Genomic DNA, 17,334 nt, shown 5'->3' with positions numbered 1-17,334 from the left:
TGACTACAGGAGTCCTCCAAAAGCTAATTAAGGTTCTATAAATGCCATACAGGTAAGACCAGAAGTTCTACCTTAGAAAGATAACAAAGACAAACCCAGTTGGCACTATATTCCTCTATCATGATGAATCTCAGGGTTTAAGAATATGGATGAAAATGAAAACTCATGTCATGTCACCCTCCTTCTCCCTTCCAGTCATTCTTACTGCTATAAGACGACCTGCTGCTGAGAGCACATTATAAATGTTTAAAGGAAAAGCAGTAATGGAAGGCTAATAAAAATGTTACAGGCTAGTAAAGGTGGCCAAGGGCCTCATACCCACAAAGGTGTACGTCCCACATGAAGTCTCGATCCCTCCCCAGGCAGGAAAGGCAGGTAGATATTACTGTCCTTTCCTGGGGTACTCTGAGCAATGAAGGAGGAAGAAGGAAAGTTGGGGACACTGTGAATGACACTCAGCTCCCCCTGGCCATGCTGCCCTCCAGGAATCTCTGAGGCTTCTCTGGCCTCCCCTACTGACAGGTCACAGGTATCCCACCCAACAGGGGCCCACTGCAAAGTACAAACGAGCAATGGCTGCCTGACTTTGAATAGTGTTGCCCCAAATCTCGCCACATTTAAAAGCACCTTATAACTCTAATTATGGGAAGACTCAGAAGGACGTAAGGAAGACCCATGGGAAATGACAACTAGAAAGGAAATAAGTTACATTACATCTCCTTACACCTGCTGGTCCATTAATTATTTATGATAATTAATTTGATCTGAAACTGAGATGGGTTTCCCCAAAAGAGCAAGAGATAATAATCTAAAGACAAAGAATGATACTGGATTCTTAACACGCATCACTTGGAAATGATCTAGGTAACCATCCACAGATGAATGGATGAGAAAACATGGTATTTAGACCACAAGAGAATATGATTCAGCCTTCAAAACAAAACAAAATTCTGTCATTTGCTATAACATGGATGAAACTAAAGGACGTTATGTGAATTGGAATAAACCTAGCACAAAGAAACAAATAACAATATAATATTACTTGAGATGTGGAATCTACAAAAAGTTGAACTTATAGAAGTAGAAGGTAGAATGGTCAGTACCCGAGACTGGGACTGGAGTGGTTGGGAAAGGGGAGATGTTGGTCAATAGGTACAAAGTTATAATTAGAGAAAAGGAGTTCTGGGGCCCTATTGCCCAGCTCAAGGATTGTAATTAATAGTACTGTATTGCGTATTTCAAAACAGAGAAGATTTTAGGCATTCTTACCACAAAGACATGATAACTACTCGAGGTGATGATTATGCTAATTAGTATGACTTAATTATTCCATAAAGTATATATGCATTGACATATCTTGTATCCTATAAATATGTGCAATTATTATTTGTCAATTAAAAATAAAATAAAACTTTAAATGACATGGAAAGAGGGATCATTAATGTCACTTTGATGACAAGAGACTGAAGAAAACACGAAGAACCTGTGAACAGGGGCCAACTGAAGGTCCCCACCCCTTAGGTGAGGAGAAGTAATTATAATCACAGCCAAAAGTCAGATGGCACTTACTACATTCCAGGTGCCATTCTGAGCTCTTCACGTGTGTTTCTAATCCTCAAAATAATGTATGAGATTTGTGTCATTATCCTGTTTAAAGATGAGCTAACTGAAGCACTAAGAGTCTAGGAAGCTGATCTAAGGGAACAGCTATTACTTCACATTTACATGTTTTTATATTTGTAGACAGTGCAGTCTGCTTTTATAGCAAGTTGAAAGTTTCCTATACAATGATTTATCTAGTAAATGTTACCTCTTCAAAGATCCATATCTCTTGATAAACAACTAAAAGCTTCATAAGCTGGAATATGGTTTAATTGACTTATAATGTCACCAACATCTCAGAATAAATTTGATCTTATATGTTCTTGCATCTCACTAATTATAGACCATACTATGAGATTTGAAATAGAATTATCCTTTACTCTCGAAATATCATTAATGTATCATCTAGATATATTAATAAGTAAAATAGATTCTCCAAGTAGGTAGGAAGGTAAGTGCATTTTAATTACCTCAGATTTAATTAACTCCTACAGCTAATGATGTAACAATTAAGATTTAAATATGTTGTAGAAAATACATCTGCTAACTTTCTATCGGGTCTTATTAATGAGCATTACTAAAATCCAATGAAATGGTGAGGTTTAGACCCCATTTCTAAAAGAACTCAAATGTCAATGAGAGAAAATAATTAAAACTAAGATTTCAGACTTACTGTAGCATGCTTCTCTCATACACACCTGCTTCCTGGCTCCTTGCCCTTCATTATCCCCACCTCCCAGTGAGCACCAGGGGATAAATCACAGTAATAATCACTTCTTAAAGTGCTTGAAGACATGCATCAAAAATCCTGATTGAGTCCATCTCCCATACATGCCCTCAGTAGGGCAGCTATGCTGATGCCTGCCACTCCATGTGGACCAAACACAGAGACCAGGGCAAGCACAAGGAGCCATTTTAAAAGTTATCTCCTATGATGAGTTAAGGATGGACATTCTCTTTAAATAAAAAAAAAAAAAAAACAAACAAACTGTACTCCCTTGAATCTGAGTTGGTCTTATGACTTGCTTTAAACAAAAAAAAAAATGCAGAGATGTGAAACCATGTAACTTCAGAGGTTGAGCCTTAAAAAATCTGTAACTTCCACTTGCACCTTTCTGAAACCCTGTTATCACAGCCTGAGAAGCACAAATGGCATGGAAGGACAAATGAGGCACCAGTAGGCAGCTCCAAGGAGCTTCCAAACCAACAATCAGCACCAAGAACAAGTCAACCAAGTGAGCTATCCTTGATGCTCCAGCCAATCAGACCTCTGGATTACAGCGCCAAATGATGTCACATGTGGAACAGAACCTCCCAGCTGACCTCAGTCAATACAAACACATGGTTAATAAGTAATGGTTCTGTTTAAACTATTAAGAACTCAAGTGGTTGTTATGCAGAAAAAGGCAGCCAGAAACTTTGTCAAACTCTAATCTTAGAGACACAGTTCCTACTCACGAGGCTTAAACAAGACAAGTTGATAGACCCAGAAACATCATGAAGGCTAGGAGTAGATTGAGAAGAACACTTGCTAGAACAGTAACAATGGCTATGGCCCCTGGAGCCAGACTGACCTTGAATCCTGGTTTTATCCTTTACTAGGTATGTACCTAGTAGAAGTTACTGACCTTTTCTGAGCCTCAGTTTCCACTTGGGTAAAATAGAGATAATAATATTCCTCACCTCTCTGATTTGCTACATGGACTTAACAGTAGTATCCATAAAGCACTTAGAACAGTGCCTGGCACAGAGTAAATGTTCCTTAGATGTTATCACTTATTATTATTATTTATTCTCTATTTTTCTCTACATTCAAGGAAATACCTGCTCACAGTTGTGGGACGGCTCTATACCTGGGACAGAGAGAGACGGAAAGTGAAGGGAAGGGCCATATATATGCTTCTTGTGTGACTCTTCACCATGAGGAAGTGGATCCCTACCTACCTTCCAAAGCAACACGAATGTGATAAATGCTAATTCTGAAACTCTGGGCTTACACTGGCAAGGAAAAAAGATAAGAAGCTCAGGCTTTTTATCATCCACAACAGAAATGTCAGGCAAGTGGCCAAACTTCATCTGAGCAACTGAGTATGAACTACTCCTATGTATAAGAACCCACTATGGGAACTTTATAACTCTTTTGTTTATTGAGAGCACCATGCTTTATTTATAATGGAGTCCTGAAAAGTTATCTCATCTCTGGTATGATAGAAGCTATTATCAAACTCATATCAACTTTGTTTCTGAATGTTATTTCACAATTCATGGCAACAATCAGATCAGGTTACCTACTGATCCCAGTATTATTTATATATGTCATAATAAAATGTGTTGCTAAATGTGTTAGTAAGAGTGGATTAGTTAGAGGGTTTTGTGGGGAGGAGGAGGTCCATATCAACATAGTTTGAAGATCTGCTTTCGTTAAAATAATCATCGAATATTTTTAATGATGTAAAAGACAGCAGAAGTCAATTCTTTTTTGCTATAGGAATACAATTTGTGTGTGTGTGTGTGTGTGTGTGTGTGTGTGTGTGTGTATGTATATATACATATCCCCAGCCTTTTAGTTCCATTTTTAAATGTTCTTCAAGGACCTATTTCTATTTACTTCAAATTATCCCAAATGAATTAACATGAAATGTTCATAAGCTGAAGTTTTCAAATTACTGAGTAAGCATTCTGTTTCAACCCTTGAACTTCTGACCATAGTCCTTCTCATTAGACTTTTTGCCAAAGCAACAACAACGCTCATTTCTTATCTTTCCATATATTTGTATTCATAAACTATTACAGATATAATTACATTAACCATGTCCTGACCTTTGGACATGGTTCCATCTGTTTTTCAACACAACTATGATAGACCTCTAAATTGATCTCCAAGTAGTTTGATCAATTAAAGGTTCTGGGGAAATGTGTCAGGCTTGCACCTATCTTCAGCATGATAACACCACTTATCCGAATTAGTCATGCTTCTTCTTTTCAAATAATTTAAAAGCCTCAGGTCAGCTTGAGAAAATTCATATTTTTATTTCATGCTTGTTAGTCATGCCTTAAATGGCAACTACCAGAGATGCAAATTAATTGCAAACTATACGAAGGATGTGCAAATTAAAAACTATGAAATTTAAATTATTAATGCAGCAATATTTTAGCTCAAGTTTCTTTCTGGAAACACTACAATTTCCTATAATGTTATACTACTCAATGCAAATCACATTTGGTGATTTAGATAGAAACAGGATTTTATTGCATTTCCCCCTCTCAACTTTTCAATTCCCTCTTCCTGTTCCTCTCATTATCTCCTTTGTCTCTGTACTAACTTTTTTCATTTGTCTACTTAATTTCAGTCCCATCTCACTATCTGGCCTCATCAGTTACATGTTACCCTACTTTTCTTTAAAATGCCGTTCTTAATATTCCATGTTTTACATTCTACCAGCCTACTCAAAGAACCAATCAGGTGCACCAGGAAAAAAAAAAAAAAAAGAAATAGTTTTTCCCCCCCAGGGCATTTGTGTACATTGTTGTTATGTGATTTTATACAAAAGTTTAATAATATGTGTGATGCCAGTAGTATTATTGAAAGTAACTCTTGAAAATACTTCTGCATCCACTGTATAGTTGAATACAGGAAACAATGAAATGGCCAAAATTTAACTGTGAAAAAAATCTTCTATGAAAAAAGAAAGCCTGGTTAAATGAAAAGAGTAATTCAGATTAGAACTGATAGGTTCAACCAAAGTTTCCATAGTAGTAAAGTTTTGCTTTCCATAAATGGGGCTTATCAGTGTTTATACCCATTAACAAAATATTAATAAGATACATTGTGTAACATTTCTAATTAGTAAAAATAGATTTAAATAGGGCATATGATATTTTACCAACTTGATCTTTTAGAAACAAAAGTGGTTTCAATTTAGTCAGTAAATAACAAATTATTGAGAAAACCATTTGATTAAAATGTCTTTTGAGTTTCTCAGATAAATGTAATTGCTTTCTCAAAGCACATCTCTACAAATTCTAAATCTTGGTTTTACTGCAATTTGCATAAAATGTTTTAAGTAGCATAAGTAAATATCCTAAGTAATAACTAAACTCAAGTGCACTCATGTTAACTAGATTATTTCTGGAAAAACAAAATGTTATGTTTACCTGGCAAGGCTGTTTCATCTTAATGGCTATCACGTGGTATCTATAACAGCAGAGCTCGCAGGTCCAGGAGCCTCTCTCACTGATCCACTTTAACAGGCACAGTTGGTGTGTGTACCGAACTGACCCATCACATCGGCAGGGATTTAATAGCTCTCCCTGGAACAGAAAAAGGTCAATAGGAATATTTGTGTTTGTGTTTTTATTTTAAAATACAAAGCCTGCTTTCTTTTTTCTTTCAAAGTCATTTACCCAGAAGGATGCAATCATCAAGCTCTATCCCAGAAAAGCAAATTAAAATTTTATACCTCTGATGGGAATGAAACTAAAATCTTACACTATTACAAATATATTGCTGAGAGTTATGACATAAATGTTTCTACTAACATACACAGTGTCTGCAAGATATAGCTCCCAATACCCTTGGGGGAAAGCTGTACTATTAAATCTCTTTAATAACTTTTAAGTGGATGGTCAGATGCATTTCCTCTGTAGTTATTCTTAATCATTACTAAAGAAGAAATGCATGGCATCTCAGGAAGCAGCTTGCAATAGCATTATGCTTTTACTTTTTCTAAATGTAGCATCATTAATATTGACTTAGGGCACTATATCCCTGAAAGCCTGCATATTCTTATGCAACTTCCTTACTTTTAAAAATATTAAGCCTAATGTTTTCTCAGCCCACACATTTTGTAAAAGAGATATATTATCCTCTGTTGTGCATGATCACTCTCATATAAGTTTGCATGCACCTTGAATGGTGTTCCAGAATTCTGTTTCTAACAAAATATAAAGTACACTGTTGGCTAAGTTGCCTTTCTTTCAAAGCACTTTCCTATCTCTCTTGAAAGAACTCTAACGTGCTTTTCACATCAGTAAGACACAACTACCAAAATCTTCAATAAGAAAAGAACCTGCTCTTGTGACATGACTCAACTCCAGTCATGGTCTCAGGGTACATTAATGGACTTCACCTTACATTCTATAGTTTTGCTTCTACGTAAAAACCAAAATCCTTTGAGTAATTCACGAGAGATTCTTATGGCCTTGCAATATCATTAAAGCATCCTACGAAGTGTAACTACAAAAACAGATGGTGAGGGAAAAGTGTGGAGCAAATTAGCCCGGTATTCACCACCGGGACATTTTCATCTGCTTTCACAGAAAAGGAAGGGGAACCACAAGGCAGCCACTGCTCAGAAGGCAGGACCCGACAGGCCAACTGGGAGGGTGCGCTGTCCGTGGTGCTGAACCAACGAAAGCGGGAGCCGTCCCGGCACTGGCCAAGTCCACTGCTTGCTGCCCTGGAGTCCCACCCGGCCTTACCTGCTCCGCGCCCTGGAAGCAGATCTTGCAGATGGGCTGGTGATGCTGGTGCTGGTGCCCCGCGCGTTGGTCGCCGCCGCCGCTGCTGCTGCTGCGGCTGCTGCACACGGAGCGCGTCTCGGGCTGGTCGCCTGCGCCTCGCCGCTCGCCCTCCCCGCCCGCGCCGGCCTCAGGCTCCCCGGGGCCGCCCTTCCCTGCCGCCGCTTCGGGGACGGACACCTCGGGGAGGTGCCTCGGACCCTCCCCAGAGTCGCCAGCCGCCGACACCTCCTGGCCGGCGGGCGGCAGGGGCAGTGGCGGCGGCGGTAGCTCGTCCGTGCCCCTGCGCCGCGGGGACACCTCCCCCGGCGGGTCATCCAGCCCCGCCGTGCGCTCGGGGAGCACAGGCGGCGTGGGCAGCGGCGGCAGATAGCGCGGGACTGCGAGGACCGGGGCTGGCTCTCCCGGTGGCGGCGGGGGCGGCGGCGGGGGCGGCTCGGCGTCTCCGCTCTCCGCCCCGCGACACAGACTGAGGTTGTGGCCGCCCTCAGAGCTCATGGTGCTGCCGCCGCCCTCCTGCCGGCCCGGCTGGAGGGCCGGGCACGGACTGCAGCCGGAGAGAGAGCGGAGGGGGAGGAAGGAAAGGGGAGGAGGGAAGAGGGTGGGGAAAGGGGACTCGGGCGCCGAGGGCAGGAGGGCGGGACAGGAGGGGACGCGGAGGGCCTGGCGCGGCGACAGAGGCGGCTGCTCCGCGGAGCCGCCGGCTCGGCTCTGATGGAGGCGGCGCCGAATTCCGCTGCGCGTGAGAGCCGCGCTGCGGAGGGGGGCGTGGGGGAGCTGCGGGGCAGGAGGGAGGAGCAGCGCGGCGGGCGGGTGGGCCCACGGAGCGGGCGCGCAGGGAGCTCGCGCCGGGTTCGGGGGCGGTTCGTGGGAGGGAGGCGGGGGGCGCGCAGCCGGGGTGAGGCGCGGCGAGGACCAGCTGGAATTGGGGGATCCCTCAGTGGCTCCACCGACCCCGCCCCGGGGCCGCTCACGTCGGTTCCGGGGCGGATTACCCCTCTCCAAACGGCGCGGCACTGCGGCTCTCGTGCAGGGAAAGGGGGAGGGGTCCGAGGCCGCCAGTCTAGAGACGGTTATTGGGTGGGTCAGTGGGATTCAGCAGCGCGGGCCGGGTGGGGGCGCGATGTCTGAGCCCAGACCTGCGTGGGAGCAGGGGCGCGCCAGACCCGCGTTCTGTGAGCCTTGGAGCCGGAGGAGCCGGGGCGAGGGAAAGGACGCGCGCACCCGGGTACAGTAACCGCCGCCGACCCGTGATCGCTCCGGGGCCTCGAACCTTCTCCCTCAAGGGCACTCGCCCTGCTGCCTGAGAGCCTTCAGATAGAAGTCACTGGAAGATTTATCCTCCTACTGTGTGTCACGCCCCTGATTCATCCCTGGGTCTTCCTCGCGCCCTCTCTCCTGCAGTAAGTTTCCTGGGTTATTTCTAAGTATCTTGTGCCTACGAGGTCAGAGGGTCACCATTTCTTGGAATGATTCCTAATAGTGAATCTTGATGCTTGTGGTCACTTTTCCTCCTTTCAGTAAAAGGATGGAAGGAAAAGTGGCTGCAACCTTGGATCCAGTTTTTACTCACCCACCCTAAACCCAATTTCTCCCTAACTGCACCTCACAAAACCTCTCTGGGACATCTCTGAAAAGAGTCCTCTCTGAAATAAACTCCCTCACTTGCAGGGAACTAGAGAAAAATTAGCACATGTAGTGGATTCCAGATTCATACAGTGTGAACTCTGAAGTCACTGGATTTCAGTACTGTAATGTGTCCATGCAAATCAATGCTGATTTTCACTGATGTAACACTTTAACGTCCTGGATACAACCAGCTCTTAGACTCGCTCTCAGAACAGTCATTTGGGGCTGCATTTCACAGCTGAAGCCCTGGGATCAGATAGGCATACTAACTTGTTCAAGGTCACTGATCTTTTAACAAAGAACTTTTGAGCTTCCTGACTCCAGATTTACCATCTCAAACACGAATGATTTTTTTTTTCCCCCAATTGTTTCTTCTGCCTCTTAAAATGTGCTGTAGTAGATGGTTTGTTTGGTGGCACTGATTCCCATTAACAGATGTTTTGAAATGGTGAGGCAAACTACCAGCCTAAGTTAATTTTTCAATTACACGGTTTGGCAGGAAGAAGCATATTTGACTTTTAAAAAAATAACGGCTCTTTAAACAAATTTGTTTGATTAGGAAGTAGGAAAAGAATTCAAGAATGCTTTGTCACAAATGGCCTCAGATGAAATAGTCTCCGGAATGTCCTCTTGCACTTAGTTCCCTCAGATGAGCTTATTTTTGGTAGCTGAGTGACAAACAGCAAGCATTTTTGAAATAATAATCCCTGCATGCCCTAGGAATTTATCACATTGGAGAAATGTGATTGTTAATATGCTTTCATTTTTGGTCCTCACCTGTCAAAATAACATTGCATAAATTTGTGTATTACCTCCTTAAAATCATTGTAAGCCTTAAGATAATCATAAACCTTGATCAAAACATCTTAAATTAAAAAGGTGCCTAAATTCATATGGAAAGCACTATAACAGCCACTGCCCCACGGTTTCTCCTGGGTCTCCAGTCTTCTCCCTCAAGGGCTTTCTCCCTGATGCCTGAGAGCCTTCAAACTGAAGTCTCTGGAAGACTAATCCTCCCACGGCACCAACCTTATAGAGTAATTCAGTCAACACAGAAACTGGACAGAGGAGGAAAGGACCCCAAGACTAGGTATGTCCTCTCAGTTGATTGTTTCTGAAGAATAAGTAACTCCAATAAGATAAAATTAAGTTTCTTAGATCAGTAGAATAGAGGAAAAGGAATGGGGGAGGGAGGAAGGGAGGAAAAGGGGAAGTAGTCGGGACTGAATTAGAGCAAGTTTTATTCTGTGGTTTTATGGTTATGCCAAAATGAATTCTAATATTATGTATAACTAAAAAATATTTTAAAGATACATAATAAATTATGTAAACTACAGTCACAAGTTTCTTTGAGACGGTAGGGGATCACATGAAATCATTCTATCTCAGATTCAATGACCTCCAAAGCTGACTTCCCTAAAAAAAGGGAAACATGTCTACAACCTTCAGTTAACTCAGTAAAGCTTTAATGATCAGGAAAAACCACCTTGTGACCTTTGACTATCCCCCTGTTGTAAAATATGGAATAGTGAGAAAAGATGAATCATGCTCAGCTGCTGGCACCCAGGTGGAAAAGATGACAGAGACCAGGAGGCCAGATAAAGAAGGGCAGGGGAATGACAGGTCACCAGAGCACTGGTAGCCAATGTGTACCCACCAAGAAAAGAATAAATGACGGGAAATTAAGTTTGAACAAATGTAGAGTGCTACTTTAAACCTGTCTCAACCTACATAAATGAGGAGAAAGATAATGATAGTGCAACAAATGCTAGAAAAGTCTTCATTTTTACACCTCCTCACCCAAACACACACATAGTACAGTGTACCCCTCACCAGATGAAATTTTCCCTTATAAGGTCTAACCCCTTTAGTTTCTAGAAGTGTCTTCAGGAGGGGAGAGAGTTGGGGGCTGAAGCAAGTGTGTCCCAGCAAGTTCTTGGTGGTATTAATGGATGTCTGTAGGATATTCATCTTGAACTTCCTCAGAATGCACCTCCTGTAGGTGGCCCTGGAGCCAGCTCAAGCATGTTAAATAGGAAACAAGCCAAGCTACTGAAGGTCTGAGTGTTTTCACAATTATCCTGAAGCTGAAGTAGGTGCGATGACCTTGATGTGCCCTCCAAGCAGTAGCAGTTAGCCTGGAGAACTCTTAAGAATTGCCCTCAATCCTTAAAGTTTAACTCTTCAGGATGTTCCAGAATTGTTCAGTCAGCACCTTTGGGACACATGCGGTGGCCACTGAGTATAATACTCAGAATTCTAAGTTGCTTTCAGATATCTGAGAGAAAAGAAACTAAGACCTCTGTTGTAGAACAATGAGATTGTGTCATGTGTGTGAAAGAGGGTGAGTTTTAAAGGGGATTGATTGTGAAGTGGAATCTGTGCTATTAGCACCACTGAATGCAGAACATAGCTTTGTTAGGCACAAGAACCAAAGCAGTGCCACACATGATAACCCAGTGACATGTGCAGAGGAGTTCACAACTTTTATCTCCTGTTCTAAACTCTCCACTTACTTCTTGATTCATGTATCAAATTATATTCTTCACAGCTGCTTCTCTTTTTTAATTTAATTTATTCTAATTTGTGATATATGACAGCAGAATTCAATTCAATTCATATTATACAAATAGAGCACAATTTTTCATGTCTCTGGTTGTACACAAAGTGAGTCACACCATTCGTGTTTTCATTCATGTACTTAGGGTAATGATGTCTGTCTCAATCCACCATTTTCCCTACCCCCATGTCCCCTTTCTTCCCCTCCCTCCCCTTTGCCCTACTAAAGTTCATCTACTCCTCCCATGCTCCCCCATCCCCATTACAAATCAGCATCCTTATATCAGAGAAAACATTTGGCATTTGGTTTTTTTGTAATTGGCTTCCTTCACTTAGCATTATATTCTCCAAACCCATCCATTTACCTGCAAATGCCATGATTTTATTCTCTTTTAAGGCTGAGTAATATTCTGTTGTCTTCACAGCTCTTTCTAACTAACCAGGTCCAAAAGCAAACACCTCAAATCCTTTTCCCAGTCTTCATCGTGTCAGTAAACCAGTTGTTCATACACCTGGTAGTTCAGGCCAAAATCCCAGAAGTCATCCTTGACTTTTCTTTTTCGCATCATACATTCAGTGTATAAAAGAAAATCTTGCCAGTATACTTTCAAAATATAAGCCAATTTTCACTACTACTTTTCCCCTCATCCCCATCATCCTAGTTTAAACTACCATCGGGACTACCAAACCATTAGAATTATCAAAAGGGCTTCCTAACTGACTCCTCTGCTTCTTACTTTAGAATCCAATGGAAATTCCATCATGTCAGACCCCTGCTCAGTACCTGTCAATGGCTTCCTGACACTCTTAGTGTAATATCAAAATACCAGCTAGCCCCTGACTGCCTCTCTGAAAACTTCTCTAAACCCTCCCTTCTATGCCTTTGCTATACCCCAAGATGCCCCTCTTGAATTATTCCAGTTCTCATGGCTCATCCTTCACTTCACTCAGCGGTACCTCATCAAAAAGTTCTAGGGGGCTGGGGTTGTAGCTCAGTTGGTAGAGTGCTTGCCTTATATTCACAAAGCCCTGGGTTCAATCCCCAGCACCACCAAAAAAAAATTAAATTAAATTAAAAAAAAAAAAGTTCTAGCTGGGCTCAGTGGTGCATGTTTATAATCCCAGTGGCTCAGGAGGCTGATGTGCAAGGATCTTTAGTTCAAAGCCAGCCTCAGCAAAAACAAGGTGCTTTATAAAATACAAAATAAGGCTGGGAATGTGGCTCAGTGGTTGAGTGCCCCTGAGTTCAATCCCTGTACCCCACCCCCCAAAAAAGTTCTTCTATCTGAAATATAATCCTCCACTCTTATTTTAAGTCCAATCCTGGCCTAGCATTATTCTTTCTCGCTTCATTTACGACTCAACATTTACATTTACTTCTTTGTCCATACCTATCTACAGTTATATCGTGTATATTTTGCTTTCTTTGTTTTCTCATTTAGCACCTTTGTTAAGAACTCTGACCCCATTGAAGACTAATTTGTCCACAACTCTGTAAGTGTGCCTAGAAGCGTGCCTGGCCAGAGTAATGTTCAGCCAATATTTATTCAACAAATGTCTGACTATTCCAGTCCATCAAGCAGGAAATTATTCATCAGCCTCTGTATTTAAGGCACCGTGCAGCTGGTTAAGCTGAAGTTCCCAGGTGGGAACACAATCTGCAGAAATATGCTCCATGTGACACAAAATATTTTTTTCCATTGCTTAACTGAATTAGCCAAAATTATCCTATTCTTTTAGCATTGTGCAGTTGCTAACTAGTCATTTGCTTCCATGTGTAAGTGAGGTCAAAGTCTGCCATGACTTTGATCTCGTGCTCATCAAAGACATTTGTTAGAAATGTAAAAACAACGAACACCCTGATCTTGAGGAAGGCACTGATATTAAGTATGGATAGAAAATCCCTAATATCCGATCAATCTCATTGCTGGTCAAAATCCCCCTGTGAGTTTACACTACCTACTAGCACCTGTCAGTTCCACTCTTTCCCTCAGTCTTTTTTTTAATAGTTATTTGATTTTTTTTCTTTTTTTATTGGTTGTTCAAAACATTACAAAGCTCTTGACATATCATATTTCATACATTAGATTCTAGCATTGTCTCCTGCATTTCTCCACCGTTTTCTGTTCCTCCTGGCCCTCCCACTCATAGAGGCTTCCAAATCTAAGCTGGCCAGTCCCCTTTCTACCTTTATTAGGGTATGGGGGTCCCTATCCACTTTCTTATCTTGACCTGAATTTTATCCAAGAACCTGGGATCATTTCTGAAAGCTTGCTTATGCCTAAACGTTTAATATAAGCACAATCAAAGGTACTGATTCCTACCAAAACACTTCCTTCAACTCCCCCATAACATTTGAGAACTTCAAAACAATAAAATATTATTCTGGGAGAATGCTTGGTTTGTAAAAGACCATATTACATTTTTTTCTATTTTTTTAAATTGTAGGTGGAGACATATCTTCGCTTTATTTATTCATTTTTATGTGGTGCTGAGGATTGAATCCAGTGCCTCACATGTGCAAGGCGAGCGCTCTACCACTGAGCTACAATCCCAGCCCCCATATTGCATTTTACTTAAAAGTCTCCCCAGGGGTCTTGAACCTGGGAAGTGTTGTTTACATCAGAGATGTGAAGACATTAAAATCCAGGGAATGGCAGTGTGCGCTGGATATCCTGAAGCTTCCTGACACCAGAATGCACCTCAATGGGGCCATCCAGGCCAGAGAAAGATCTCAAATAAAGCCATCCCTGAGTCCCCAGAAATGAAAATCATCTGCATTTTGTCCACACTCACACATTAAATGATTAAGTGATTCTTACCTTGTCCTTAGGCTGTGCAGTTAGATATGCACTTATCTGGGTTTCTCCCCTATTGTGCTAGGTTACAAGCCACTTGATTTCCATCTATATTTAAATGGCCCTTGTCTCTGAAGCATATGCTTAATATGATGTTGCCATAGCATGAGCTCAGTAAATACGTATTAAGTTAGTAAATATTAACTGAATTCTTAATTTAAAAGAAAGACTCTTTACTTTTTAAAACTTATTGATAGAGTTCTATACAAACAACAAAGAGAACTATGTTCCCCCTGAATTTGGAGAGCCAAGGATTACTTGATGAGACAGAGAACTTGCCAGACTGAGACAAACCCTTCTATGGAAAAAGTTTCAACAAGGATTTGGTGCCCTTTAGGATCATTCAAAGGCAAGGGACTAGACAGTTTGCTTTCTCTTTCCCCTTTCCATGTCCACTTTTCTCCAGGATTTCAATCTCACCCACCTTGGTACCTGATTATTTTGAGAAGAGTGTAAATCTGAAGCAAGAAGCAAATCCCGATGCTATGTGAGCCTGGCTTCAGTTATGTGCTGGCCCAGATCCTGGCTGCTGCAGGCTTCTTTGCTCTTTCATGGGGCTCCCTTTAGATGGGAAGAGGAATGAGCTACAGGCTTACACTAGACCACCAACCTCACCTCCACCCACCCCACCTTTTTCCAGACTAAAATTTCCAGGAAAGAATTGTGATTGTCCCCAACCTGGGTGGTGAGCAACTGACCAGTTGCTGAAGAGCCTTTTACAAAACTGCAGAATTATTTTGGGTAAATAGCAATTCCTCAAAGAAAGAGAAATATTCTTCTCAAGCGAATGACTGCTTGATGAACAGAGATGCTAGATATCTCCACATCTTGGAATTTGACCTCTAATCTGTGAAGTTTCTGGAATTCTCACACCTGTCCTTCCCTTCCCAGACTGCACTCCAAAAGATAATTAGTTACTGAAATGCAAAACCAAGGGTTATAAACTGCAGCCATACACAAGCCTTCCTAAAGTACAGGAAGGCTCACGTAAGTAGGCGTAAGCTAATGCCATTTAAAAAATTTTTGATATGGTCATAAGCCAAGTGTGTGCTCGCATATATATGTATGTGGGTAAGTGGGTGGATGAGTGGTCCTACAAGTGATGGGTATCATCAAAAAGGATTGGGTGCCAAAAATAAAACACCATCTGTTTGTATAATCAACAATTAGCCAGTGACAAATTTTTAGTAATGCACTTTGGGACATACAGAAGTAGATCTGGTTTCAGAAAACCTACAGTACAACCAGAAAGATAGGCACATAGACAAACATGTTACATAGATTGAATTATGTAGGAGGATGAAAGATGTTATGAAAGTACAGAGGTATAAACAATCCTGCATGGGAAAGATGATTCATTGTAAGAAAAATTTTCAAACTGGATCATTTGGGCTGGGGTTTGGAAGATAAGAGTGTACTGGATTGATTTTGCAAGTAGGAAAATCAATAGGATGGAGGAACTTCTGTACATATTAAACTTAAGCATGAGGACTGTCAAGAAAAAGAAGGCTGAGAGAAAATAGGGTTCAAGTTTATTAAAAATGAAGAACTGGTGATAGGATAAAAGTATAAGTGGCCAAGTTCAACAAGCCTACTACACACTGAAACACTAAAAACAATAAAAGAAAAGTGCCTTCTGTTGGAAAAAAACATCACTGGAAGAAAAAATTAGGTTATTCAACTATGAGGAAGTTGCTATTCCATTGAATGCAACCTACAGCCACCTGAGAACCACAAAATGAGCAAATCAGGCTCTTACAAGACCACTGCAGCCAACCCCACACACTGAACCTCATGAAAATCCACCTCCTAATGCTTCCACCTCCAGATCTGTTGCATTTGATTTTAAGTAGAATCCTAGTACATAAATATGCTTACTCATTTTCTGTCCACAGCAGATTACAAATAACAGATGTGGAAATGAAAACAGAGGATCAAGAGTGGAAAATAACAACTAATACTCCTCCCTCCAAGAAAACAGACTCAGTAGCTTAACAGCTTAGCAGCTTGATGTCATTTAAGAGGAATCAGCTCTAGATGTGTTTGAGTGAGCCACTGGGCTTTACTGTCTGGTAACTGCTGCAATCATTGGGACTTAAAATGATGGCTGTGAGTATCTTAGAAAAGTCTATAGTCCTGGGGGTATAGTAAAGAACTCAGCCAGCATGGGCCAAGGCCCTGGTGCAATCCCCAGCACGTCGTGACCCAGGCTGTGTACCATGTTTGCTGCCTGGGCCATTCATGTCTGTTGATTAAGGAGTAAAGAATGAGGAAACACATTCAGAAGATCCCCTTTCAATATGGTTAATTATAACCTTAATAACCAGATTTTTGATACATTAAGGTAACCAGATTTTAAAGTATTCTTTAAGTCCTCTGTGCTTCCCCATGTCCCACGCCCCAGCAGGTGCACTGTTGGATGGTATAGAGCCCCTGGAAGTCCGTGTCCTCATTGCCCACCCCCCACCTCCTTGGCTCTCTGAGCAGTTATTTGAGGGCTGGTCATTTATAGTCATGTAACTTTTATAGTTTGTCCCCAGTGCTTAGTACAAATGCCTTGGCACAAAATGGCTATTCAAAAAAGGCTTATATAGTGAACAAGGCAGAACGAAGTGATTTAACACTTTTGAAGAAGATTTATATTAAAAGTGAATGAGCTTTCCACTACTTGAGCAACTCTTTCGCACTTAACAACGATAACTAAAATTGATTGACCATTTGTAGGGTCAGGCTCTGTTCCAAGCACTTCACGCGTGCTATTTAATCCTTACCACAGTGCTGTGAAGCAGTTGCCGTCATCATCCTTATACAGAGGAAGGAAGAGAGGCCCCGAGAAAGTGGGTGGGGCCATGGGGGCAGCTGGAAGTGACAGAGGCTTCTTAACACCCTGACAGTCTGGCTCCCAAGCCCATGCCTTTATCCACTGTCCTCTGCCCCTTGTATTATTTAATTCAAAACAGATCAAGAAAAGAAACCTATGCAACTCATTGCTACAAGGGATGGTTGAGCTTATCAATATAGTTCACCAGTTTACAAAAAGCCCTGGTGGTCACACAACATTGTGAATGTCCTTAAAACCACTAATTATACTTAGAATGGTTAAGATGGTCAATTGCAAAATTTAACACTCTGTACACATACATATTTATATATTTTTTCTTTTAAA

General features: G+C 41.7%; 1 protein-coding gene across 1 annotated transcript in view; it reads right to left on the bottom strand.

Moving 5' to 3' along the window:
* Marchf11 (membrane associated ring-CH-type finger 11) overlaps window positions 1-7,620 on the bottom strand; it is a 110,982-nt gene extending 103,362 nt beyond the window's left edge. The window contains exons 1-2 of the mRNA XM_076856211.2: window positions 7,084-7,620; window positions 5,758-5,913 (exon numbers count right to left, since the gene is read on the bottom strand). Coding sequence (XP_076712326.1) covers window positions 5,758-5,913; window positions 7,084-7,620 — 693 coding nt within the window. The remainder of the gene's footprint in view (window positions 1-5,757; window positions 5,914-7,083) is intronic.
* Between the last annotated feature and the right edge of the window lie 9,714 nt (window positions 7,621-17,334).

This window comes from Callospermophilus lateralis, chromosome 5 (genome assembly GCF_048772815.1).
Source record: "Callospermophilus lateralis isolate mCalLat2 chromosome 5, mCalLat2.hap1, whole genome shotgun sequence".
Lineage (NCBI taxonomy): Eukaryota > Metazoa > Chordata > Mammalia > Rodentia > Sciuridae > Callospermophilus > Callospermophilus lateralis.
Note: the sequence above shows the minus strand (reverse complement) of the source record. Positions and strands in the feature narration are given on the sequence as shown.